This window comes from Strongylocentrotus purpuratus, unplaced genomic scaffold (genome assembly GCF_000002235.5).
Source record: "Strongylocentrotus purpuratus isolate Spur 01 unplaced genomic scaffold, Spur_5.0 spur5_scaffold_8, whole genome shotgun sequence".
Taxonomy (NCBI): Eukaryota; Metazoa; Echinodermata; class Echinoidea; order Camarodonta; family Strongylocentrotidae; genus Strongylocentrotus; species Strongylocentrotus purpuratus.
The window spans coordinates 32,389,327-32,416,544 of record NW_022145614.1 but is presented as its reverse complement, the minus strand read 5'-3'; the positions used below and the strand labels follow the sequence as shown (position 1 = coordinate 32,416,544).

The following is a 27,218-nucleotide window of genomic DNA, read 5'->3' as shown; positions in this document are numbered from 1 at the left end:
TTTTCAAGTAACACGATTAGGGTTAGAGTTTTAGAGTCAAAATTGTTGTTTTTTAGGGTAATTTTTTTTGTTGAGGCTATATGATTGATATTTTCTATATAAATGAGCAATGACATTGAAGAAAACTGTAGAATTGACTGGTTCCTGTGAAACAACTTTACCATGTTATGGTCATATTTTCTGGAGAAAATGACTATGATGCCCAATAAATTCCATTGAGAAAAAATTATTTAAAAAAATATCGCTGTTTACATCAACATACAAACTGTTAAATTACTTTCATAAATATATTATCTAAGTACTAATACCAAAATAGAACAATGTGTGATAAGATTAAGTGAAAAAAAAGTTTGATCTTTCAAGTAGAAGGAAAAACAATTTTTTACATTTGCTTCACTATGTTGGTCACATTAGGGGTTGTCTAGTATTATGTTAAAGAGGACACTTTTTCAAATTTGGAGAGGGAATAAAAGTGGATTACTGTATCATAGTAATTTTATAAGGGAATGGATTATTCCCTCTGCAAAAATTATATTCTCTTGACTTTTCAATGTCAAATCATGGTGAAAAAACCTGTGTCACAACTTTACCATTTTTTCAACCTGGTAATGGGTAAAGTTGTTGTCATTTTCCTATTCAAAGTGCATGAAAATGTCACAGTCTCATAATTGAGTGACCAGAAAGGGGAGGGGCTCTAAATGCAAAAAGTGGACAACAACTTTACCATGAGAGACGGGGGGAGAGAGAGAGAGGGGGGAGGCATAGGGGATACAGAGGTAGAGGACCGAAAGAGAGAGAGAGAGGGAGGCATAGGGGATACAGAGATAGAGGACCGAAAAAGAGGGAGGCATAGGGGATACAGAGATAGAGGACCGAAAGAGAGAGACAGAGAGAGAGAGAGAGAGGGGGGGAGGCATAGGGGAAACAGAGGTAGAGGACCGAAAGAGAGAGAGAGAGGGAGGCATAGGGGATACAGAGATAGAGGACCGAAAGAGAGAGAGAGAGAGAGAGAGAGAGAGGGGGGAGGCATAGGGGAAACAGAGGTAGAGGACCGAAAGAGAGAGAGAGAGGGAGGCATAGGGGATACAGAGATAGAGGACCGAAAGAGAGAGAGAGAGAGAGAGAGAGAGAGAGAGAGGGGGGAGGCATAGGGTATACAAAGGTAGAGGACCGAAAGAGAGAGAGAGAGAGAGAGGGAGGCATAGGGGATACAGAGATAGAGGACCGAAAAAGAGGGAGGCATAGGGGATACAGAGATAGAGGACCGAAAGAGAGAGAGAGAAAGAGAGAGAGAGGGGGGAGGCATAGGGGAAACAGAGGTAGAGGACCGAAAAAGAGGGAGGCATAGGGGATACAGAGATAGAGGACCGAAAGAGAGAGAGAGGGAGAGAGAGAGGGGGGGGGGGGAGGCATAGGGGATACAGAGATAGAGGACCGAAAAAGAGGGAGGCATAGGGGATACAGAGATAGAGGGCCGAAAGAGAGAGAGAGAGAGAGAGAGAGAGGGGGGAGGCATAGGGGATACAGAGGTAGAGGACCGAAAGAGAGAGAGAGAGGGAGGCATAGGGGATACAGAGATAGAGGACCGAAAAAGAGGGAGGCATAGGGGATACAGAGATAGAGGACCGAAAGAGAGAGAGAGAGAGAGAGAGAGGGGGGGGGGGGAGGCATAGGGGAAACAGAGGTAGAGGACCGAAATAGAGAAAGAGAGAGAGAGAGAGAGAGAGAGAGGGAGGCATAGGGGATACAGAGAGAGAGAGGACCGAAAGAGAGAGAGAGGGGGAGGCATAGGGGATAGAGAGGTAGAGGACCGAAAGAGAGAGAAAGAGAGAGAGAGAGAGAGCGAGAAGTGGTTTAGAGAAAACAAACACGAGAAAAATATAGACGCATAGATCGAGAGTAAATAAAGAGTGTGCTATATATATATATGTGAGAGAGAGAGAGAGAGAGAGAGAGAGAGTGGGACGGACAGACAGGGAGAAGAGAAGGTCTACAAAAGAGCTGAGGAAGGAAGTTGATTGGGCCCTGACTTCATTTCCCGACTCCATTTTCTGTGTCCATTTAAAAGTATATAATTTCTGAAGAAGAAAAAGTAGATTACCGTGTTGAAAGAAAAAAAAGTTTGGTTTAATATAGTAGTTGAAAAATAGGAAAACAACCCATGTCTTCAAACTAACTATACATGTGTCTTTCCCCTCCCACATAATAACTTACACACGCATACATACACACACCCAAACCTTTACACGCAAATGCCCACACACACTCACCCACCCACTCGCAAACACCCATGCGGCACCGTCACAAAGGTAACTCTATTTTTATTTCTTCTTTTTTATTCTAAAGTATTCTATATTTTTAATAAACATCTTGAAGGATGGATCGAGGTTCATCATCAGATTCACTGTTCACAAAAATAACGTATTTTATCATAAGTATAATGTGGTTTAACAGTTGCTCTTCCTCAATGTTTGGCCCTTTTATTCCAACGAGAACCCCTTTCCAGTCTTACTGTGGATATCCGGAAGATCAAACACGTTGACACACTCTGCCCAATTTTTGTTTTCACGCATAAAGAACAAATATTCGTATGTATTCGTATGCAGGGAGTTATCGATGAAAAGAGTATCTTTTATGTCTTATGAAAAAGATCAACGAATTTTTCTACGTAACAACGAGATACGGACTGTAAATAACATTTAAAACAATAATTCCCACAACAATAATAATACCAGACATACATTAAAAATTTATCCAAATAAATACTATGCATACAGATCAAATGGCCAGCCGACAAAACATTACATTATTTATAGAAGTCATATAAAATGATCATTTTGTTTCGATCAGTGTTACATGCAATATAAATATAGCAATACCATGGTATCATGTGCTGAGAGCCAGAGGGGCGTTAACACTGTATCAAAGAATGACTTCTTTCAACACGGATAAAACAATTCAGGAACTTGTGTATGTAGATCGAACGAAAATGTAGTCATGGAGTATGCATTCAGGATAACGAAATATAATATACTATAACAACATATAAAATTGTATACATTATAGAAAATATAACCAGTTAACAGAAGTTTTGAAGCTTCAGACTCAAGTACAACTTAACCTAGAAAATTTTGAAGAGACTTTGAAAGCTAGAAAGGCATTCACTAGAAAGTCAGAGTTCGAAGATAGGCATATCCGATCTGTTTTTCATAACGTTTCGGCGAACATAATGAATAAGGCTTCCAAATAGTCACTCGCTATTACGAATTCAGACAACAAAGTTCCTACAATTTTGTTTACTTCATCAGTCACAACAATGATACCAAATAAAAGAACGTGTCAAATTGTTATGAGGCAAATTTAATCTCTTTCACACATTAATAGTGCTTAATGTTTCTCACTTTTAGGTCCATCGTGTGCTCCAGTACTACCTCGCGAGAATTTACTCATAGACAGGAGAGATGAGTTCTCCACAAATGTTCGCCATAGTTTCTTCACTCGAATGTTGGTACCAAATGAAATGAAAATGAAGACGCCTTGGAGACTGATGACGATGATGAAGAGATATTCCATGAAGGGGACATTGGTGACCATAGCTAAGAACCCAAATAACCAGGCGAATCCAAGAAGAGCTGAGATCTATTTAAAGAGATTTCAATTGGAAGTTTGCAGGACAGTGTTGAATATCCAGACATTAAAATGAAGACATAATATATTTTGCCGGTTTATATATATATATATATATATATATATATATTGCGGACAATCGGACAAGATAGTATTTTTTTTATACCGCCATCCGCAATATTCTAAACCTAGGGGTGTTTTGGTGTAAACGTGTTTTTGGTGTAAAATTTCTGTAAATAAGTTTCCAAAAATTAATCGACTTTTCTACTTCAGCCACACCGACTGACCGTCAATAGCCGGAACAGAGAAATACATAATCCCAAATGACCCAAATATTGATGATAAACAATATATGGCGCCGGGTAGTCAGAGGTTTAGGCCGATTGCCCGATTTATTCCTGCATAGCATAGGGATCTTTGTGTTATAGTAAATACGTTTAATAATCCCTTTAATTTGAAACATACCTTGACATATATTCTGAGCTCAACAGCCAATTGTTTGAAGTGAGAGTCCTGGCCAGATTTTAGCACCGATGTTGCTTTCTTGGTAGAATGAACTCCATGCACCGTGATGATAAAAAATACGAGATTGGATAGAAGACATACAGACATTGGAACAAAGAACATTACTATGCTAGAAAGTTTGGTAAGCCAGCATGTATTACTGTCGTATTCCAAGAAAGGACCATTCTGGAATCTTCCGAACTGAAGTACCAAAGTGATCGAGACAAAGACGAGAGGAGTGCCCCATCCAATAACAAGAAAAGCCACCATCTTACGACCAAATGAGCTAGATGAAAACGATTTTATCTTGTTTGCTGCGAAGCTTCGACTCAGGTCCCAAGCAAGGATAGTCGTCCAAACAAACGAAGCAAGGAAGAAGAAATGGGATAATGCAGCAACAACTATACAAGGAATTCTAAACTGGGAGACTGAAAGACGCATGTACTGAAGAAAGATTTGTCCAAGGAACAACGCAACAATGAAATTCATTATGGATACACCTTGACGATTCCGCAAGGTAGAGAAGGCAACGTAAGTTATCAAGGTAGCAAAGAGACAAACAGATGATATGGCAAAGAGAACATGTCCTATGATCATCAATGTCCTACTGTCAATGGGTGTGACCTGATCACTATAGCAGATGCTTATGGAACCATCGGGATGAATCAGAATGTCCTCTGTGTCGTACATCTGACCTTGATACAGAATAACAGACTGGTTTCCTTGATAGTCCCATTCAATGGAATCATTGGAAACCGTGAAGAAAGAGCAGGTTTGGAGAGCAATCTCGGTCCCACACATTACAAACTGATACTCTGATGAGACGTTGTCACTGCTGAACTGCATGTTGGTGATATTACTCCACCATTTTGGACGAATATAAGTTCCATTGAAGAAAATAAGAGACTCGTTGTTGGTAAGAAAAGGCGTAAAATCCAAACAGTATCCAACAAACATTTCCTCGGGACAACGATATGTAATGTTTCCAGGATTGTCTTCGACATGACAGAACTGACTAGCTGATATTACTATGTCATTGCAACCGTCACGGCTAGGATTTTTAATTCGATTTATGATATCGCTCTGGATTGTATAAAGAGATGGATTCATGTCATCTCTGTAAAGCAAGTTGAATGTTATAATATCATTAATCTCGTCTGTTGATGACCTAACTAGACAAGGTGGGGGAACTTTTGCCGATGTTGTAATGTTATCCACGGTCACCTCCCTGAAACAAACCATCTCTTCTAAACATTCGACAGTCCCTTTACTTTGTTTGACTCCAAAATGTCTGGATTGACAGACGGGCCAATCGGACGATAAGGGAGCGCAGTAACCATTGCCATCCAATTCAAATCCTTCTAAACAAAATGTCTGTATAGGAGCGGCTATAGGAGCGTTCAACATTTGGAAAATATCTACTAATCCATCCGCTCCATCTAACATGCTGCTATCGTAATAATCGTAATGCAATGAATCATCGGAACCTGAAGGTGAGGATATTCCCATGGAGCCTCCATTGCAATAACTGCATGCAGGATGCTTACTTACAATACCTTCACTGATGCATGGTTTGTAATAAAACTGACACTCGCGGGCTATCTCTTCATTTGTCCCGTTTGGACAACTTCCTGTTGTATTTACGAGGCAAAGTCGAGGTTTCTGGATAGTTTGAACCGAAGGCATGATATCAGATCTGCTGATATTCATCGAAACGTTGGACTGTAATGTGGGCATTGGTGTCATGCATGCAAGGGTATTATTATATCCCCACCAACATTTTTGGTCTGCTGAAATGACAACAGCTGTCAAAGAACTTTCAGTATACCCATGGCAAGTAGCACAATCCAGGTTTCTAAAGTACGTGTCCTGGTAAATATAAAGAACATCTATAGTTGCATTGGGAGAAACCTCTTCACAGTTTCGTTTGACATCCTCCTCTAAAGACCATCTTGATGGGCACCTAGCAATCATCCTGTAACCATGTCCAAGAAATGGGTAGAATAGTGGAAGGAAAGAATCCACGATGCATTCCCACACGTCAATGTCTAATACAGTCTCGTTTGATAGAGTCTCGTTTGATAGAGTCTCGTTTGAAAGAGTCTCATTTGACAGAGTTTCGTTTGATAGAGTCTCGTTTGATAGAGTCTCATTTGACAGGGTCTCGTTTGATAGAATTTCGTTTGACAGAGTCCCGCTGGATATTGGGATAGGGTAGTCTGGACAGCAATCACCAAAGAGTTGACACATATCATCGCATCTACATAAAGTTTCTTGTCCATCAAGGCATGATTCCTCAAAGCATGTATTATCTGCATACTGATTTAAATCCATATTTTCTGTGGAAATAAATGGTATAGAAGATATCGTAATTATTCATACGATCCATCTTGTATGAGGTAACGTTTCATGAAGTTTTATGAGAGGTATATCACCCGTTATCGACACATTATTTGTTTGGGTTAATCACAATGGACAAACAATGACCGGATCTGTAACTGACTCCTTTTCTTATTACTTTGGAGGCACAGGTTTATCGAGTTGACTGGTGCTCCAAGAAACTTCAAGGTATTAAACATCATTCATTATTAGGAATGAAGATAATGAGAATTATTAAATGAATCAAAGGCAGGAATATTTGTCATTATTAGGTCGAGAAATTTTGTCGATGTTCACAATTTACAAATTAACATAACTTATGTAAGTCTAATGATATCAATGCAAATTAATTGGTTAGTATACATGCTGAAACTGGGTAGGCTTATGTAAAATAATAAATTTAGGTAGTTCCTATTTCTAGTTGCAAACAATGTATTTTTGACTATGTAAATAGTTTACAACTAGCTTAGTAATTTTTTGTTTTAATATGAGCAAAATTGTGGTATACTGTTCATTACGAGCCGTCATTCAGGAGGCGCGATGGCTCAGTGGTATCAAGCAGGAGGTCCTGGGTTCGAGACCACGTCAATGCTCTCGTTTCCCTTTGGTAAGGCATTGATCATCATTACCAGGTTCCTCGGGGAGGAATGAAAGCCGTTGGTCTTCTGGTTGCTTATTTAAAAGCATATACACGCTTTCTAAGTAGTCAGGTGAAACAATCATCAACCGACCATCACCATACCCATTAAGATACGGCTGTCACACCGGATCAGGAAATCGGAAGCATTGTGAGAGGGCGTGATTGCGTGTGATGGGATTATTATGTGATTATCCCATCAATAGTTATCAAAATGTATCCCTTTTTTTTTAGTGATTATCAATATTCTATTTTTACCTGCAGATGCATTGATAACAGAGTCGCTTGAATAAAAAATACTTATGTCCGGGAAGTCAGGTGATGAAGAAGAGTCCGTCATAAAGTCTGAAATACAAAAAAAGAAAAGAAAATTAAATTACCATACCTAAACATAAGACTATTCCAAAACCTTTATCTGCGATTATAATACGTTCTTTCTCCCATGCGGATATCCCAAAGAGACTCTCAATGATATAGGTTTCAAACACTCTACTGACGTTATAATCTTCTCTGTGGATGTGCAATCAAATTACCTTTCTTTAAAATTAAAATGATAATAAACGTATGAAGAAATTTCAACCGAATCAAAATTGATAAAACTGTCAAAATAAAGGTTCAGGTTTGAAATGCAGTCATCATAGCGACTGCAGACTTTAAGGCAATTAAGAATGATTTCATCATTATTAGTGACCTACATTAATTGTTGTATACAGTTATTATGTTGAAAATAAAAGCATACTCAAGATGCGGCTGTCACACACGAATCAGATAATCTGAAGCAATTTGCATCTAGTAGTTTATCAAATTTATCAAAATGTATCCTTTATTCAGTAATTATCAATATTCTATTTTTACCTTTAGAATCAATACTACTCATGTCGAGAAAATCACTTGATAAAGAAAAGTCCGTATAGTCTGAAATACAAACAGGAAATGATATTACCATACCGAAATATATGACTATTTAAAAGTCTTTAATGCAATGGAATTATATATTCTTGACGTTTCAATCGTCTCTGTGGAAGTGCGATCAAATAACATCTCATTTTCCAGTAATAATATGTAGAAATTTTCGTTGAATAAAATTGATAACAAATAACCAGTTTTGTTTGTTATATAAAGCTAGTGTTTGGGCGACGTTTACGTTTAAAATGCAGTAATCTAGCGACGGAAGACTTTGATCAAAACAATGCAGACTGATTTATCATTATTAATAACATACATGGATTGTTGTATAAAGCTAATATGTTGGAAATAAAAGCTGAAGGTTCATCAATTACCTGCATAGTTTCCTGGAGTATAAACTTCGATGTTTACCCTAAACCCCAGCTCTGTAACTGAAACATCTGAGGTAAATACCAGCCACATCTCATTGCTGTTAGAGACTATGATATCAGGTAAAATAGAACCTGAGAGAGTAGCCAATAATGATGCTGTATCATCTGGATCAAGACCAGAACCAATCCTCAAGCTGTCATAGCTGTCTTCCAGATTAAAGGTGCTAAAAACTGCCATGATCTGGTAGTCTGCTGGTCCAGAAACAAGCCATTGAGTGTTGACGTTATTTGGATAGTTGTCTGGATAGTTTGGTGAAACGATCGTCAAGTCCTCTATATACGTACCAAATTCTGTCCCGATGTCAAGAGCTAGTTAAAAGAATAAATAATTCGTGCTCTTGGTTAAAAATGGTTATACAACCACATGATTGTCATTCCGAAATAATAGAATATGAATTGAAAGGGAAAGATGCTTATTGTGTTTATGGGGAAGAGTGATAACCATCGTATTCATCTAGCGAAAAGATAGATGGTTGGAGGAGAAGTATGAAGTACATGCAGGTAAAAGGTCTGCCTGTCGAACCAAAGATATTTGGTTTGAATCCAACCTAGGCGGATGACTGAAGCCAGCGTTGTGTTAAACTTGCCCTTCCCTTGTTTCTATTAGAGCCATGCTAGTTTAGATGGGAAAACACTTAAATGGAGGCTCTGTGAAGAGGAGATCGAGTTGCACGTTAAGAACCCACTGCATCATTCGAAAAGGGTAGGGGTAAACCCCGTTGTAGCGGTGCACCGGCACGTTCTAGTCAGTTATAAGTGGAGGAGAGACCCAAGAGTTACAGTTATTCAGTTTTCCCCCTCTCCGGCAGAGGTGACGCCAAATATACTTATAATATATCTTATAATGTCATATGCTTATCGTGAGGGCATATAGCAATTACTATTACAAAAGCTCATATAGAGGCCTCGATGATCATAATTCCATCTCGTGTTTTCTCTTGTTCTGTTAAGAAATCGTCTAGCTATTCTTGACATCTTCAGCCGACATCTTGTAAAAACAAGTCTTATCGACAGTAAAAGTACAGGGCAATTTCGCTCTCCTAATGCAGCAATAACTATCTAAATTGTATTCGTTATAAAATGTGATAACTTATATTGTAAGCAAGGACCATATCATTTCAATAACAATTGCTCAATATGTTAATACGTTACATACAAAATGATGAAACTATCACTTGGCAAGAGGATAGTTATGACTTATGACTATTCTAACGGATGCAATAACCAGAAAACAGAAATGAATAATTGCCACCTTTAGATGACGCGACGCACAAATAGATTAGCGCACATTAATTTTGTTGCGACGCCAAATTACTTTTGATTCATCGTGTGATGTCACAATGCTTATCAGTAAGTATTTTGGCGTAAAGTCGGCTTGCGAAAGTAAATTTCTTAGATGCGATCTGAATAGGACTTAAGACGTTTTACTTAGCTTAGCAAAAACTTGAAGTAAAAGTTGAACTTAAAAAAAGTATGTAAATGAATACCGCCTCAGTTTGCTCTGTTTGAATTTTCGAGGGCCCCCAACAAAAATTTGGTCACTACCCCCCCCCCCCCCCCCCCCCCACCACTGAGCGGGTGTAGTGAGTTTTTTTTTACTCAACACAACACAACACAACACCCGTATATATATCAGTGAGAAGCGAATTAATGATATTGATAAATCTGTACGACCATTGGGAAGGACTTTGGATGAACAAGCGAAATGATTTTAATTATTTTTGCGGGATTTTGCATCTGTAATTATGGGTGTGATAGTATCCTGAAGTAAAAAGTAACCCATGTTAAGACCAAGATCTAAAAAGTGGGGGCACTTTTAGGGATTTTGCGGCACAAATCACACCCCATGTTTAGAGATTTTTGACATAAAAAGGCAGCCATTAGAACGGCACATCCCAGTATATACCGCATTAGGCGAATTTGAATGATGCTTTGAGTAATATCATTTCAAACTGACTAGAAATAATTTATGCATTTGCACATTGGTAGCCGGGAATGAAAAACTTGATTCGACTTTGAGGTAAAAATCGATGCAAAATGATGATCAAAATGTTATTGACAATGGATGTGCAAGACCACGAATTGTTGAATTCTAAAAGTATGATTTTTTTTTTTTAATGTGTTAAATATACAGGAAAACCGGCCATAAGTAGGTCTCATCATTGTAATCGAGCGTGAGAATGTTTATTTCCAAGACATCCTGAAATTACGGTAAAAACAATAAAAAGGGGATTAAACTCACCAATAGTAAAATTTACAGCAACAATAAGAACAAATCCTGCTCTGACGCTCAGTAATGAAAAATCCATTTTCATTGATTATTTTATTGATTCAGAGTTGTTTCCAACAATTTGTGAGGACACTGTGAAGACTTTATTCGAGCGGTCTAACCTAGGCAATGATTCTCTACTCAATGCTGTATGGTAAATCTGATCTCTAGCTGCTTCAAGTACTGATCAAGACCAGTCAGATTTTTAACCACTTGACCCACTTCAGTATTCCTTGACCTTGTCAGCTGAATATCAATTACGTTCTCAACAATCGGATCTCATCTTACATGTACTTCATTATTATTTCTCTCTCTCTTACTCCCACTCTCTCTCTCTCTATTCCTCTTACCCCCCCCCCCCCACTCTCTCTTCTTCTGACTACGTCTCCCTCTCTCTCTTCTTATGACTACATCTCCCCCTCTCTCTTTTCATCTCTCTCTCTTTCTCTCTCTCTGTCTCTTACTCCCACCCTCTCTTCCTCTTACTTTCTCTCTTCCCTCACTCTCTCTCCCTCTCTCTCTTCTTATGACTACGTCTCCTTCCCTCTCTTCATCTAACTATGCCTCCCCCTCTCTCTCTTCCTCTCACTCTTACTAATAACAGATCATTCACGCGATACCAGGACATCTAGTTCATGGAAGGGTACTGTATATGATCGGTGATAGGATTTTGTCAACGAGAAATCACTTTTTTTTTAAAATTCCCAGTTGGGGGAGGGGGTCGAGTGACCATCTAAACAAACAAATAAAACTATAAACATGGCAAAACAATACATTTTTCAGATGCATTTTGGCTCAAAATATTGAGATGAGGTTGTGTACTGAATGTGTATTCTACTTGGATTTCAAAATGCCCGGCCCTGAAATCCCTTAGTGATTTAAGATAATCACATCACTTCATATCGTACTCATTGAATGCACCAGGCGCGGATCCAGGATTTCTTAGGGGGGGGGGGGGGGGGGGGCCCACTTTTTTTTTTTTTGGTCCGAAAAAAAATCGTAACGACTCAGCCATCTGCTAAATATAAATAAGCGGGGGGGGGGGGGGGGGGGAAGAGGACACTTTTTTTTTTGGTCTCGAAATTTGAAAATTTGACATTTTGTTCCTTGGGGGGGGGGGGTGAGGTCACCTTTTTTAGGTCAGCCATTGGCATATTTTTTTATTTTTTTTAAATTAAAAAAAAAAAAAATTCACAGAAAGGGGGGGGGGGTTGCTCCAAAATACACACATAAAAAACCGAAGGGGGGAGGGTCAACCCCCTAACCCCCTCCCCCCTTCCGTACGTGCCTACTCGTCTGAAAATAGTTTTTCCCCTCCCGCGCGAAGCGCGGAAGCTTTTACGTTTCATTAAATCATTAGAAAAAGAAGACGATTCGTTGTACAGTTTTTTACTCTTAATCCTCGTCTTAATTCATCCCCCTCTCCCGCGCAAAGCTCGGAAGCTTTTACGTTTTATTAAATCATTAGAGAAAGAAGACGATTCGTTGTACCGTTCTCGACTCTTAATCCTCATCTGAATTCAGTTTTCGCCTCCTCCCTCCCGCGCAAAGCGCGGAAGCTTGTACGTTTCATTAAATCATTAGAGAAAGAAGACGATTTGTTGTACCGTTCTCGAAAATAATCCTCGGCTGAATACAGCTTTTACGTTTCATTAAATCATTAGCAACTGATATCCCCCTTCTTCCTATTTTGTCCTTCCCTTTTTCTCCTCTTTATCTTTTTTCTTTCCCTTTCCTTCCTTATCTTTTATTTTTTTATTGGGGGGGGGGGGGGAGGGGGAGGCAAGTCCTCCCCCCCCCCCCGATCTCCTTTTCCCCTCTTTTCTTTGCCTCTTCCTCTTCTTTTTTTCCCTTTCTCTCCTCTTTCCCTTCTTTTCCTTCTCTCTCTCTCCTTTTTTTTTTTTTTTTTTTTTTTTTGCGGGGGGGGGGGGGGGGGGCAAGGCACGCTCGGCCCCCCCTGGATCCGCGCCTGGTGGTGCTTGACCTATATTTTCTGAAAGTATCATCTGGCAGAGGCGTATCCAAACATTAAAAAAAAAAAAAAAAAAATCAGGGTTGAATCCCGTCCAGATGATGATAACAGAGGGGAGGGAGGGGGTACCTGCTTTATAGTCCTGTGCGAAGTTTTAACAAATATCAGAAAGAAATTGTTTAGACCTAGGCCTATATGAAGACCGCCCAAGGGAGACAAGAAAAGCGGTCTTTATAATGCAGGTGTTTTTTATGTACAAGTTTCTTTAGCTTCTTAGAGAGACATTATTCCATAAAAATAGAAAATATGATCTTTGTAAGCAGGCGGTCTTTTTATACAGGTGGTCGCTAAAGCAGGGTTCATTGTGTTAATAGAGACTTACATGTGTTACACGATCCATTTCTGTATAGCCATCCTTCACAGCAATCCAAGATGGTGGTATTTACCATCCGAGTTACCTGTCGAGATTCCAATGCAGTTACTAGTCTGTGGAAATCGAAAGTTATTTTTCACGAGTGTAGAATAAGACAAAATTTGGTGGACACCACATATTTAAGAGCCTTGCGTAGATGTTTGTTTTTTGGTGTGTGCTTGTGCGTGCTTGTGCGTGTGTGTGTGTGTGTGTGTGTGTTTGTTGACGACGTTAAGTGAAATACGCATCACGTTTCATATCTAAAAAACCACTCATAAACCTTTTTTTTTTAATTCATATTTTTAGACACATACTATGCCAGATTTCTTTAAAAAACTTACTGACAAGAGTTTAAAAGAAAAACATGTGATCATATTTAAAACTTTGGCAACAACCCCCCCCCCCCCTCCTACCCCCAAAAAGAGCGTTCCAAGACCCCAAAACCTACCTCTCACGGATGCACTGCCACCAGCTACACATTGAGACATATCTCTCGACTCGCTGCACTGTGTATGTCTCAGCGTAATATGCTGGGCGCCTGTAGAAAATGAAAGAAGCATATTTTTTGTATATATTATTGATAGATATGTGTAAAGGGGCTAAGAATAGCAAAAACCGGAGTACAATTTTCCTCCTTAAAGTGATGCTCCGAATTCGGTACTTATTACTTATTGTTTTGTGTTCATTTTGTTTTTAATGAATGCTAACGTTTCATAATATACCTTTTTTCTTGAAATGTCAAAATTACCATCATCTAAACAATTATTCTAACTTGCTGTCCCCTTTCAAGACCATAAGCGTAGTAGACTATATTTCAGTGAAGTTAAATTGGAAAATGAAGATCGAACTTTACTATTTATGCCTAACTGAAATAAATTTATAAATTTTTAGCACATTTTCTTCACCTCTTGTTACTCCTAAACAATAATAAAAAGAAATTTGAAAATATCTTGCTACATGTCGCCTAAATGAAATAAACGATATAAAAAATGGTTTAGTGGGCTTGTAATGATATATATAATTGTGCTTGGACTCTTAGATTAAATAAATCAATTATGTCAAGTTTGTTCCTCCGTAGAAATACTTATAATGTTTACCTACCCCGGCAGGACAATTAGTTTACAAATTTAGACTACATAGTAGCTGAATTCTGATCAGGAAAGAATAGAAAAGGGGTATATCGAATCATGGTTTAGTCAAATTACATTCCTTCTTCCCAGTATAACATCTATGTTATATCTAAGCTTTTAAATATCACCCCTAATCTCAGTGTTTTGTATAATTATATCAATGGAATATTTCGTGAAATGTGAATAAAATATATGAATAAAACAAATATCCATTTGAAATTGGAAATTCGTTCTTTTCGGCTTAAGTGCATTCATAATTTCGATTTATGAATTTTTTGACCAATAATTTTATTATCTCATACCTGGTTGTAACGTTGCAAACATTTGGATCACCTGGGCTGAGGCTTGTCGTTGTGCTATTAGTACTATTAGTACTTGCCGAGCTATTTTCCGAAGCAAACGTCAGCAGCAGCAACAACACGATACCGAGAATTTCACTTTTTCTTCGCTCCATCTGGTTTCCAGCTTCAGCGAATAAAGGTAAATTGCTATCGACCAAGGTATTCACTTCTATTCAATGTCCTACTTTCCTAAACCATTCGCTTGTTCAAACCAGACGATGTGATCACTAACTCAGTTATAATCGACGTGTTCTTATAAATGTTAAACATGAAGTAAAGAAGTTAGGATTAGGGTGTGTCAGCTTATTCCATTGTATTCCTGAGAAGTACTTGCAAAAGAACAGACGATTAAAATGTGGTTGTGTTAATAAAAAACTTGCAGTGTGAACTCTTTTAACAATTCGGCAAAAAGTCGTTTGCTGTTACTTTTTGAGAACTATAATGACAAATTTAAACGATTTTTATTTCATGTGCTAAAAGTTGATGACTATAATTCGATGAAGAAACGTAGACATCCATTTGATGCTCGTCGAACAATAGACTATCACACAGAGCACCTTCTTCTTTGTCGTTTATAGCTCAGGTGCACCACCAAAATGAATATTGATAGCTCTTGATTGTACAGGTAAGGCAAGCAAGTTGTTCATAGTGCATTTAAGGAGAATGGCCATGTGAATATGATATGAACTTTATACATACACTGAAGTCGGCGGAAGGAAAAACACAAAGGGGTGGGTGGATTAAGCACAAGATATTAGGCTAATGCCGGACAAAAATGGTTACATTTAAGGGGTTAACAGGAGAAAGAGGATTTCCCTGATTAGTTATAGGTTGAAATTTCCCAAGCATTTTTATTTATCTGCTTACCTTTCTTTCTTTTCTTTTTTTTTTTTTTTGGGGGGGGGGGGGGGTGGGTGGTTGGTAAAGCACAAATTTGTATGTTCGTATGTGTGCGTAAGTGGGGGATGATGACAAATCCTGGGTACGAAACAGGCAAGATACGTTAGTCCCCCTACCCCTCCTCCTGAGAATGTCCCCGTATGCCTTTAAAATATCAAGACAACACAAAGTAATCTAGGCTCACTGGATATCACTGGATTATGAAGGAATAAAGAGAAGAGAATGAGAACAGATGGCTAACGAGGAGTAGTTAAAATATATATTGCCTTAATTTGGTCATAATTCATAAGTTTACCGTCTGACCACAGTTTTTCTGGCCCTGACTAAAAGTAGAACAAAAAAAAATAAAAAAAATAAAAGCATAACAAGATCAATGCATTTATAAACGAGAAAGAGAGAGGAAGAGAGTCAAAGGTGGATATAAAGAGAGGGAAAGAGAATGTAAGAGAGAGAGAGAGAGAGAGGGGGGGGGGGAGTGTGAAAGGGAGAAAAGGAGAGAGAGAGAGAGAGAGAGAGAGAAAAAGGGAGGGGTATTTGCCTGTCAATGATTGATCCGGGTTAACCTTTCTTCTTCTTCTTTTCGTTTACTGTCATTAAAATTATTTGTCCCCTACAGATCGTTTCAAATTCCTCTTTTTGACAAAAGAAATCTTCTGTATCTCCCCAATTGATATATGAAATGGAATAAAATCAATCAATCAATTCTAGTTACACACCTAGATATGAAATAAAATATCCGGAATCAATCGACAATTATACCCTCATAAATTGAAGCAATTTAATAGGCTGGATAAGAAATGTTTATACGGAAGTACAGGTAACTCACCTTTAGATATATTTAAGCTCAGTTTCGATTGACCTTGCCAAGCGAGTCATTATCCTTTTTGGTTCGTTAAAGAGGTGTTCATGGTGCTAGTCAATGTCATGTTTGGTGGAAACTTGGTGTATTTCTTTGTTACTCTAGTTGGCCTCAGACTAAAAGTTTAGATTTTCTCTTTTAGCTTTAAAAGTTAAATAATAATAATAATAATTGAAATAATAAAATTGATAACAACAACAGTAATGGAGTCTTACTGACTTAGGGTTGCCACATCAGTACCAGTACTGTTCTTCATGCGGGCCCTGTAATAATTCACCCAAGCTATTGTCAGGTACCCATTTACACCTGGGTAGAGAGTGGTAAATATGGATTATTGTTTTACCAACGGACATTAGTGCCTGGGGTTCGAACCATCAACCATAAATTAAGAATGAACCACTATGTCACGACACGTCCACTTGTATGAGGACAAAAAGATTTATTTTTTGAAAATCATATCGGTCTGTAAATTAAAAGCTTTATACAATTTCATCATTGAATCAATACAAATTGAGCGAATGCACCGTAATACTAGATGTTATTTGGAAATTATAATCCTAAAAATCAACCCTAACTGTGGGATTTATCAAGAATGCAGACATCTCATCTAAACACTTTTTAAGTAGACGAGTTGCACCCTGACACTTTATCCCAAAATAAAAGTTTAACCAAGGAAATCAGTTTTTTTTTCTCTCATCAGTTGGACTTTTAGCAACACAGACTTTCGAAAATTAATCTAAGGAAATTTCGGTAGCCTCCTCTACCACCTTTTGAAATTAGCCAATTTCAATGATGTATAATGTAATCCGGAGACGATTACTAACAGAAGGATATAGAAATTGCCCGTGAGGAGATTTTTCGAAAGTCTTTGCGACCGTGTTCCTTTATAAATGTTTTTCACAGGTAATTTATTATTCTTGGCATTTCTTTTAATAGTACAATACAAAGTTATAGCAGGAGCTAAGAAAATTGTGTATTTGAAATACTATGTCGGATTCATTGTTCATGGGTCTATTTCAATAATTCAATTCAATTCAATTTGTTTGTGTAAGATTATTCGCTTTATTGATTGTGAATTATTTTGAAATTGTTATTATTTTTAAATGAAAAAAAAAAATATAAAAAAGGACTCGGTGGCAAACAGGTCAAATAATAATAAAAGGATATCCTGATGTCACCAATACGCAGTATTTCCCTCCCTCAGAAAACCACTCATCAACAAGGAAGTTAAGGATCATCATTACAACCACTCAGCTCCTTGCTTCCTCATGTCAGCCAATTGATTTCAATTTTGGGGGGTAATTTCATCATCTTACAAAGAGTATGTGCCAGGTAATGTAATGTAGACATTACTATGGATTGTCTTGATTAATTGAATGATCGTTTTAATATTGATTTTTTTTTTTAAATTAATTTCCATACAAAATTAACTTCAATACGTGTTCCCTATATCAATTATGTTCGGATTGTGTATCATGTCACTGTAAAGATCGTACACAATTATAAAAAGGTGGTGGATCGGGCTATTGAAATGGCTTTATAAGTTTATTTCTCGACTTTCTTTCGCTGCTGAATTGTTTTATAATACAAATATATACAGAAATAGTCACATGTGCTAGTACGTCCGGTAACTTAATACTTCATGTATAGTAGTAGTCTACAATAAATAAAGTGGCACAATTATGAATGTAATAATTATGTGTATTACAACACCAACAAAATCAATTACAGAAAATATTATGTAAAGAAAAAGTATAGCTTCAAAACGTCTGTGATGTGTGCGTTTGTATGTGTGTGTGTGTGTGTGTGCGTGTGAGCACGCGTGTGTATGTATACACGTGTACTTGTTAGAGCGTTCCTTCTGTCCATAATTTTGTTTCAAAGCACTTGATTGGCAAGTGCAAAGATTGACCTAGCTTGACCTATATATCAAACTGGTTTGTTGTTGTGATCATCCGATCATATTATCAGGTGATCATAATTATACGTGCAGTATTTCAATAAGGCTTAAAGGGCCTGCCAATCGGAGGTCTATAAAAAACAATTAAAGTTCATCATAATATCTACTTTCATAAAGGTGCACCCAAAACAGAAGTATCATGTTTACTGCATCCCATCTCATCTTCCGTACTTAAACCCTTTAATTAAAGATTGTTTTGTACGTTAGATGTGTTTCGTTACATTGGAGATAAATTAAAGTTACTATGTAGCTTTTGAAGAAAAAAGCCCATATCATTGAACATTGACATTAAGCATTATCTGGAAATTAAGATTATTCCTTTAATTACGATGAATCTAGAGATACCATTGTTCGTACTGCGGAACGAACAGACCACTTATTTTTCTTGTTATCCTTATTGAAAAGAACATTATTTTATTCGTAGTAGATGATGACCGTCTATATCAAAATATCTACTCACTTTGTCCGTTCTAATTTTTGATCATTATTATCAAAACTTCCAAGATCTATTTTTGTACATTTTAATGGCAAGTTAATAAACGATACGACTAATTTCTCGACCTTGTCTATACTTAAATTCATGAATGTTCTTACCATCTTCCGTTTCTCTTTTCGCTCTACTTTTATTTCAATGATACAAAAATTCTGCATTCGAACGATTATGAAAGAAACCGAGAAAGTGATTCCAAGCACTTTAATATCGATATCTGCTTTGTTTTGACTGTAAAATAAATGTAGAATAAATTTGAGTCTGCTTTCCGCCTCTCCAACTTCATTCTTTATCTCTCTTAACTTGTCCCATTCTTCTCCCATCTTAGCTTTCAATCTCCTAATCGCTATGACATTTTCTCGTCACTCTCCTTCACTCTCGTAAATATCCAAATCTAGATATCCAATCTCATACTCATTGATTGTGATTTTATTTGAAATGTTATGTAAGAAATTTGGCTTTGATGTACACCCATTCCTCTTTTGAATTTTCTGTAAACGGATCACCGCGAGTATTCATTGGCGTTTCATTATTGCTGGCAAGACTTTCAATTATTTGAATGTATATTATACTCGTGTCCTTTGCTAGTCTGTTTTTTTAATCTAAACAGGAACATTGATTTCACAGCTCATTTTTGTTTGGTGTCCATATAAGTGTGATCATAGTACAATGTACTTTAGTATCATTGATGTAACAAAGAAATAGGGAAGTTTTAGTTTGTTTGATACAGGCGAATTGAGAATCATCTTCCGAACTGTTGAAAAAACAGGACGTTGATCTTCCGGTAAACAAATCTTAGTTAAGGCTACATTTCCAAAATGTGGAGTCATGTAACAAATTTATTGTCACCGGAAAAATCCGGGGTTTTCACGAGGAATATTTATGCCTTGTTGATAGTTCCTCATACGGTGATATTATAGGCTTAGTTAATATGGGGTAACATGGGAAGGTGTCCTCCTCCCGACAAATGGGGGGGGGGGGGGGGAGAGGAGTTGAAAAATAAAACAAGGTATCCTCATTCTTATCATCTCTGTTATCATGTTGTCATCACCCCCTCGCCTTTGGAGCCAGAAGGCATACATCATATCATTTTACTTTTAATGACCTTCTGGCTTCAAACAGATAGAATTATTTTCTCGTTTACTCAAAACGATATGTAATTTTACATTACACATCCTAGATGAAATAAAAATGAATTTATAATTCACAGGTAGTAAACATAACACTTGCTCATTTCCAAAGAGTTTTTAAGACGATTAATGTTAAATACATGTAATGTTTTACTGATTGAATTGAATATCTTAAGTTTTTAGTTCCATGTTTGATGCTTTTTATGTCAATAAACCAATACAATTAATACAATACAACACATTAGAAATACAGTCATCACATTCTGGACAACAATCACCATTTTTATCGACATCATCATCATCATCGTTGTCATCATCATCGTCGTTGTCATCACAATCCTCAGTATTGCCACATTTTGTCATCATCTTCATCTCTATAAATTTCATCATTTCATGATACCGCAATAACCAGTCGATGGTATTACTGAAACAGATCAAATTGATATATCCATCTTCAGTAGAGAGATGTTCAATTCATATAACACGAACATTGTGCATTGTGACCACCTCAATGGAAAACAGTTTCGTAAACGAAATATTTTGATTAAAAAAAATACTTTATTATATATTCATTAAACTCGGATTCAAATATTATTGTCTGATAATCTTTTCATTCGAATCAAGATCATCTATAGATCATTTTATCTCAATCAGATTGTCTAAAAATATATAAATAAATACACTGTATATCGTTATTTGCGTCAATCAAAATGTCACATGGATTCATCTACATGTATAAATGAAGCTTTTATCTTATACTAAATGAGGAAAATTAATGTAAACAATCATTCTAGATCTTCAGTCGATTGAATGCAAGATTTCAATACAAAATAATAAGTGTAGATATCCTATTGACGGCAAATGATTACTTCCAATGCTAGTAGCCTCGAAGGAAACAGGGGCACGTGCCGCCCATATTGAGGAACAAAAAAGGGAAGTGGAAAGGGGGAGGTAAAGAATGAGAATGAGGGAAGGTAACGTAAAACTAAGATGACACGACACCAGCCCCCCCCCCTAACACAATATCCTCACCCTATGGACGTGTTCTCTAGCAAATCCTCCGCCTAGTAAGAACGGTGCCCCCCCCCCCCACCCCTAACCCGACATCATCGTTCAATGAATAATTATACCAATGCTACGCCACTGATTTGATGCCATGAGTACCAACAAGACCAACATCAAACTCCCGAATGACCAAGAAAGAGCGGTGTGGAAACACTTTGGGGTTGGCCTGGCGATGTGACTGAGGCGACTGAGGTGTAAAGTTTCTAAGGAAATGCCTATCATCATATTATCGATGACGTTATGATGTTGATAGGGCCTTTCTCTTATAACGCATCCTCCATGGTTTTGTATGCTCCTATAGGTGTGGCCAGTAGCGTGCAGCTGAGTCCAGTCATGGGGCACCGGCCATGCTTGGGAAATGAAATGTGAATTTACAAGGCCGTTGATTAGATGTGGAAGGGGTCCCATCGACTTCTTTTGTGTGGCACTTAACCTCGGTTATCAAAATTGTGTAATGACCTTTGGGCCAGTTTGATTTATGTCATTAAGCCGTGAAATTGCAATTTTTCTTCAGGTGGTATTCATGTTATGTGTTTCCCAACTTTATCTTCTCCTGGATCAAAAACCATTACCATCCCAATGGACAGAGGAATATTATTGATAACAGAAAATATTAGTTTTACCGACTACGCTTTCCTGGAACACAACAAAAATTTGTTTAATTTTCAGTTTAAGATATTATGCATTGGTTTTCTTCTTGTAACAAAATAGGCGACAGAAAATAATTTTGGATGAGTAGAATACCATAGTTAACTTAGTTTTTTAGTAAGTATACTCGACAACCCTTCATCTATTTAAATGATAGTTGATCAGCAACTTCAATCTAAATTATCAATCAAAAGAGAATAATAAGTCTGGTTTGGCAGTGGTCATAATCTGTTCCGAATATATTTGTATTTCGGTTAGCATTATAGAATTAGAATGTAATGATGAATGAATGAATACAAATTTGCACATAACTTTTTATATTCGAAATATCGACCAAAATTCATTTTAATTTTAGAATAAATAAAATAACGTTGTGAAAGATATCAGCACGTATAACACAATGTTACAATTACAGGATGACGTCATTTTCTAACGCCGAAGCCCAGATTTTTTCTGTCAAGTAGTCATTGCACTCGGAGTTTTCGAGAGAAAGGTAAAATTTATACTTGGTGAGCATCTTGACACATTCCTCGGATAAGCGAGGGAGACAGGTCAGGTTGCCGCAGCGTCCGTAGGTGTCGATCTGCATATGGCGCTGTAGTTCGGCCACGAACTCGTTCCTCGGCCAGAAGACCTCCTTACAGTTGCTCGCCAACCACGCGATCAATTTAGTCTTTCCTTGCATCCAGTTTTTCGTCTCGCTCTTGTTGGTTTCGTCTTCAGCGAAAGGAGTAAAGTAAGCGTATGGAACGCTTATGTTTGAATACGCACCATACGTCATGTCCACGTGATACTTGAACAGGCCCAGCCTTGGGTTCCACTTGTGCATGCGAAGAACGTTTTCCATGCTGTAAAACACGACAAGTTGGTTGGCAACGGGTTTGTAGCCCAACACATTAGTGAAGGACCAACTCATTGTGAATGGAGAAAGGCCGAAGAGGACGGCATCCATCGTCCTGGCAATGCGGAGATCGGTATCCAGATGGATCTCAAGGCCTTCTCCATTCGGGCACTGGACTATACATGGTTTGGTCTCAGGCTTCCCTTTCTCCACTCTTACACAATTGACCAAATCTTCCAACTCGTATCACGTCGAGATAGGACGAAGCTCGGAATGGATGTACAGACTTCGCGTTCTTCTCTTGGTTCTATTGTCATGTTTGGGAGACTTGATTACTGTGTGGTCACCATTGTCATTCCTGACATCACCATCCCACGCTTTATCAATGCTCTCAAACTCTCCACTAGTTCTGACAAAAGACAAACTTGAGCGGTCAATTTTGTGTTTTCCTTGGCTTGGAAAGGTGATGAAGTTAATAAAATATTGTTAGGCAGACGAAGATGACGGCCAGAGTAAAAAGAATTAGTCGTAGATGATTGAGACTCAGCCGACGACACTGAAATTAAAAGGGAAAAGTAAAACGCTTTCGATGTTAGCCTAACGAAATACAATGTCAACTTCTATACTCAGGCGCGGATCCAGGATTTCTTAGGGGGGGGGGGCCCCTTTATTTTGTTGGTCCGAAACAAATCGTAACGAGGGGGGGGGGGGGGGGGGGAAGAGGACACTTTTTTATGGTCTCGAAATTTAAAAAATTGACATTTTGTTCCGTTGGGGGGGGGGGGGGAAGTGAGGTCACCTTTTTTAGGTCAGCCATTGGCATATTTTTTTTTTTTTTTTTTTTTTTTTTTTAAATCACAGAAAGGGGGGGGGGGGTCAACCCCCTAACCCCCTCCCCCCTTCCGTACGTGCCTACTCGTCTGAAAATAGTTTTTCCCCTCCCGCGCGAAGCGCGGAAGCTTTTACGTTTCATTAAATCATTAGAAAAAGAAGACGATTCGTTGTACAGTTTTTCACTCTTAATTCATCCCCCTCTCCCGCGCAAAGCTCGGAAGCTTTTACGTTTCATTAAATCATTAGAGAAAGAAGACGATTCGCTGTACCGTTCTCGACTCTTAATCCTCATCTGAATTCAGTTTTCCCCTCCTCCCTCCCGCGCGAAGCGCGGAAGCTTGTACGTTTAATTAAATCATTAGAGAAAGAAGACGATTCGTTGGACCGTTCTCGAAAATAATCCTCGTCTGAATACAGCTTTTACGTTTCATTAAATCATTAGCGAAATAAGACGATTCGTTGTACCGTTATGACTTTTAATCCTTGTCTAAATTCAGTTTTTCCCCTCCCACGCGAAGCGCGGAAGCTCTTACGTTTCATTATATCATTAAAGAAAGAAGACGATTCGTTGTACCGTTCTCGAAAATAATTTAGTTTCCCCCACCCGCGCGAATCGCGGAAGCTTTTACTTTTCATTAAATCATTAAAGAAAGAAGACGATTCGTTGTACCGTTCTCGACTCTTAATCCTTGTCTAAATTCAGTTTTTCCCCCGCTTCGACGTTTCATTTAATTTTTAGAGAATGAAGACGATTCGTTGTACCGTTATGACTTTTAATCCTTGTCTAAATTCAGTTTTCCCCCTCCCAGGCGAAGCGCGGAAGCTCTTACGTTTCATTAAATCATTAGAGAAAGAGGAAGATTCGTCGTACCGTTCTCGACTCTTAATCCTTGTCTAAATCAATTTCCCCCCCCCCCTTCCGCGCGAAGCGCGGAAGCTTCGACGTTTCTTTAAATTATTATAGAAAGAAGACGATTCGTTGTACCGTTCCCGAAAATTATCCTCGTCTGAATTAAGTTCCCCCTGCCCTCCCCCGCGCATAGCGCGGAAGCTTTGACGTTTCATTAATTCATTAGAGAAAGAAGACAATTTGTTGTACCGTTCTCGACTCTTAATCCTTGTCTGAATTTCAAATATGTTCTTTGTCTATTCCCTTTTCTTCCTACGTCCTCTTCCTTTACACCCCTCTCTTTTTTGGCCGGCGTTTATTGGGGGACCACCCAACCGCCCCCCTGGCTACGCGCCTGCTGTCAGATGAACATTATGTTGATACCTTGTCCGCCCCGGAAGCTCAGGGGTTTAAGGTTTTAATTTACGGTCAGATTAGCATTCAGGGGTCCGCCTTAGCGCCCTAGACGGGGTCCTGGGGGCAGAGCCCCGGAAGTTCAGGAGTTTAGGCATTTAATTACGGTCAGATGAGCATTATTTTGATACCTAATTGTTACAATGGCAGGTCACTAATTGGCTTAGGGTTCAGGGGGCGGAGCCCCGGAATCTCAAGGGTTTTAGGCACTCAATTACGGTCAGATGAGTATCGAGGGGCTCGCCTAAGGGCTCTTGGTTGGGTCCAGGGGGCAGAGCCCCCAGAAGCTCAGGGGTTTTAGGCGTTTAATTACGGTCAGATGAGCATTTTTGATACCTTATTATTTGTGACACTAGCAGGACACTATTTGGCGTGGGGTCCAGGGGGCAGAGCCCCCAGAAATCAGGGGTTTTAGGCATTAAATGACCATCTCCGCTTCTTTTCTCCCTTTTCTCTTTTTCTTCCTCTTTTTGTTCCCTTTTAGCTCTCCTCTTTTCCTTTTCCTTCCTTCTCTCTTTTTTTAGCGGGGGGGGGGGGGGGGGGGGGGGGGCTAGGGCCTTTTGCCCCCCCCCCCCTCCTCGATCCACAACTTGTTGGCGGGAAAATTGCAACTGATATCCCCATTCTTTTCTTTTCTTCTTCCTATTTTGTCCTTCCCTTTATCTCCTCTTTATCTTTTTTCTTTCCCTTTCCTTCCTTCTCTTTTATTTTTTTATTGGGGGGGGGGGGGGAGGGGGGAGGCAAGTCCCCCCCCCCCCCCCCCCCCCCGATCTCCTTCTTCCCTCTTTTCTTTTCTTCTTCCTCTTCTTTTTTCCCCTTTCTCTTCTTTTTTCCCTTTCTCTCCGCTTTCCCTTCTTTTCCTTCTCTCTCTCTCCTTTTTTTTTTTTTTTGCGGGGGGGGGGGGGGGGGGCCAAGGCACGCTCGGCCCCCCCCCCCCTGGATCCGCGCCTGGAATGCACAACATACACTATATGTCAATGCTAGAAAGCATAACAAGGAATTAGTATATCACCTTGGGCCACAACATTTAGGATCAACAAATCATTTACTTCTTAAACAAAGTGTGGGAAACACTCCCACTACGGAATAAGGACAAATTCATACAGCAGGAATACTGAACACTTATTTAATAGTCAATATGAAAGATACATGATACAATAGTATACAATAGTATACAATAACTTGCAATCATAACATTCAAAAGTCATTAACAATAACAGACGAGGCTGCCACGGAAATGATCCCTGAGATTCTACATAGTTGTGCATTGTAAGAGACTGATATAAACCTACGGCATAACTTATAACGAAACCAATACACAAGTACAATCTAATCTACCCCAGAATAAATACAACAGAAACAAATATATGACATAGCACTGACCCTCTTATCAAACTCCTCTCGTACCAAGTTTGGGCTGAAGCAATGCGTATTTCCTAAAATGTTGTGTTATTTTATTTCATAAAATAATAATAATTATAATATGGATATTAATAAAGCGCCGGTATCCACCGTGCTCTGACGCTCACGGCGCTGTACACATATGACCCTGGTTGTAGCCTAGCTGCCAAAGTAACTAGCGCTCAAGCATATCAGGATCCCATTTACACATGGGTGGAGAGTGGCAAATGTAGATTAACGTCTTGGCAGCGGAACTTTACCCCCGTACCTTGTGACCTGCAGTCGGCGACTTATCCACTCGACCACAACTTGATGTATTCACAAATGAATGTTCCAAGATTTCGAGTAATGATGTCCTGCTTTTTATTGATCTTGTGTCTTAGAAACTAGACTACAATCCTTTAAAGAAAACCAAATTTAATTACACTCTAACAGCAGATCAAGTTTCAACCTATCTAACCGATAAAAAATTACAGCAATTCTGAAATCAAAGGAATTAAATAAATCACTAATCATAATAACTGGAGGATAAATCTAAACACATTTCTCATACCATACTCCAATTCTGTAATCAAATCATTCATTCATTGTACTCACTCATTTGTTTTTGTAATTAAAAGGAGTACATTCAAGTTTGAGTGATTTCTCACACTCGCACATAATCATGCTTCCCATTAGCCCAGGTGTATTTTCAAAACTTTAACAGTACCCTTAAAGATAAACTTGAGTTCTGGTAAAAAAAGAAAATGAATTCTCACAGAATCTTACAAAACTTACACTGAATGTTCAAGATTACAAATAAATGTCATGTGCCAAACAATTTTGGAAGAAAATGTATACTGGCTGAGTAATGAGCACAGAAAGATAAGGAAATCAGGGTAGTACTAGCCCCGACACCATGTGTGTTGTCCCATATACATCTTTCTGTGTATTAAAGTGATTGTTACTTTACCAAGACTCTGCCAAATTTATGATGATTTTGATGACTCCAGAACCTTGCATTACACACCATTACTTACATGCTATATGATCAACTTTTCTGATCCATTTCACACCTTTTCTTTCACAATGCAATCGCATTACCAGAACTCGAGTTTATCCTTAACTGCATGACCCAAATTTCACATAACCCACAAAAAAAATTTTTTTTCAATCTTTAACTCACTGCAAACACTGACC

General features: G+C 38.5%; 3 protein-coding genes across 3 annotated transcripts; all 3 read right to left on the bottom strand.

The window, feature by feature from the left end:
- Window positions 1–2,141: 2,141 nt before the first annotated feature.
- Window positions 2,142–7,148, bottom strand: LOC115918390. Its single transcript, XM_030976194.1, has 2 exons — window positions 4,093–7,148; window positions 2,142–3,639 (listed from the first exon to the last, which is right to left on the bottom strand). The coding sequence occupies exons 1-2, from the start codon at window positions 6,463–6,465 to the stop codon at window positions 3,388–3,390; spliced, it is 2,625 nt and encodes an 874-aa protein (XP_030832054.1). The 5' UTR covers window positions 6,466–7,148; the 3' UTR covers window positions 2,142–3,387.
- Window positions 7,149–7,163: 15 nt separating this feature from the next.
- Window positions 7,164–15,246, bottom strand: LOC100891427 (membrane frizzled-related protein). The gene is made up of 6 exons (XM_030976174.1): window positions 14,570–15,246; window positions 13,586–13,675; window positions 13,108–13,211; window positions 8,428–8,793; window positions 8,003–8,062; window positions 7,164–7,492 (listed from the first exon to the last, which is right to left on the bottom strand). Exons 1-6 carry the CDS (start codon window positions 14,719–14,721, stop codon window positions 7,347–7,349), a joined length of 918 nt encoding a protein of 305 aa, XP_030832034.1. The 5' UTR covers window positions 14,722–15,246; the 3' UTR covers window positions 7,164–7,346.
- A 6,823-nt stretch (window positions 15,247–22,069) lies between these two features.
- LOC115920412 (alpha-(1,3)-fucosyltransferase fut-1-like) lies at window positions 22,070–22,612 on the bottom strand. Its single transcript, XM_030976173.1, has one exon. The coding sequence runs from the start codon at window positions 22,610–22,612 to the stop codon at window positions 22,070–22,072; it is 543 nt and encodes a 180-aa protein (XP_030832033.1).
- Between the last annotated feature and the right edge of the window lie 4,606 nt (window positions 22,613–27,218).

What these genes read in the sequence shown, in the direction of transcription:
- LOC115918390 (XM_030976194.1), bottom strand. Translation starts at nt 6,465, where the DNA reads ATGGATTTAAATCAGTATGCAGATAATACATGCTTTGAGGAATCATGC. An exon ending in AGCTCAGAATATATGTCAAG is followed by an intron (nt 3,640 to 4,092) that starts GTATGTTTCAAA and finishes CTCTTTAAATAG; the next exon opens with ATCTCAGCTCTTCTTGGATT.
- LOC100891427 (XM_030976174.1), bottom strand. Translation starts at nt 14,721, where the DNA reads ATGGAGCGAAGAAAAAGTGAAATTCTCGGTATCGTGTTGTTGCTGCTG. An exon ending in GTTTGCAACGTTACAACCAG is followed by an intron (nt 13,676 to 14,569) that starts GTATGAGATAAT and finishes CATTTTCTACAG; the next exon opens with GCGCCCAGCATATTACGCTG. An exon ending in TACTCCAGGAAACTATGCAG is followed by an intron (nt 8,063 to 8,427) that starts GTAATTGATGAA and finishes TTTGTATTTCAG; the next exon opens with ACTATACGGACTTTTCTTTA.
- LOC115920412 (XM_030976173.1), bottom strand. Translation starts at nt 22,612, where the DNA reads ATGGATGCCGTCCTCTTCGGCCTTTCTCCATTCACAATGAGTTGGTCC.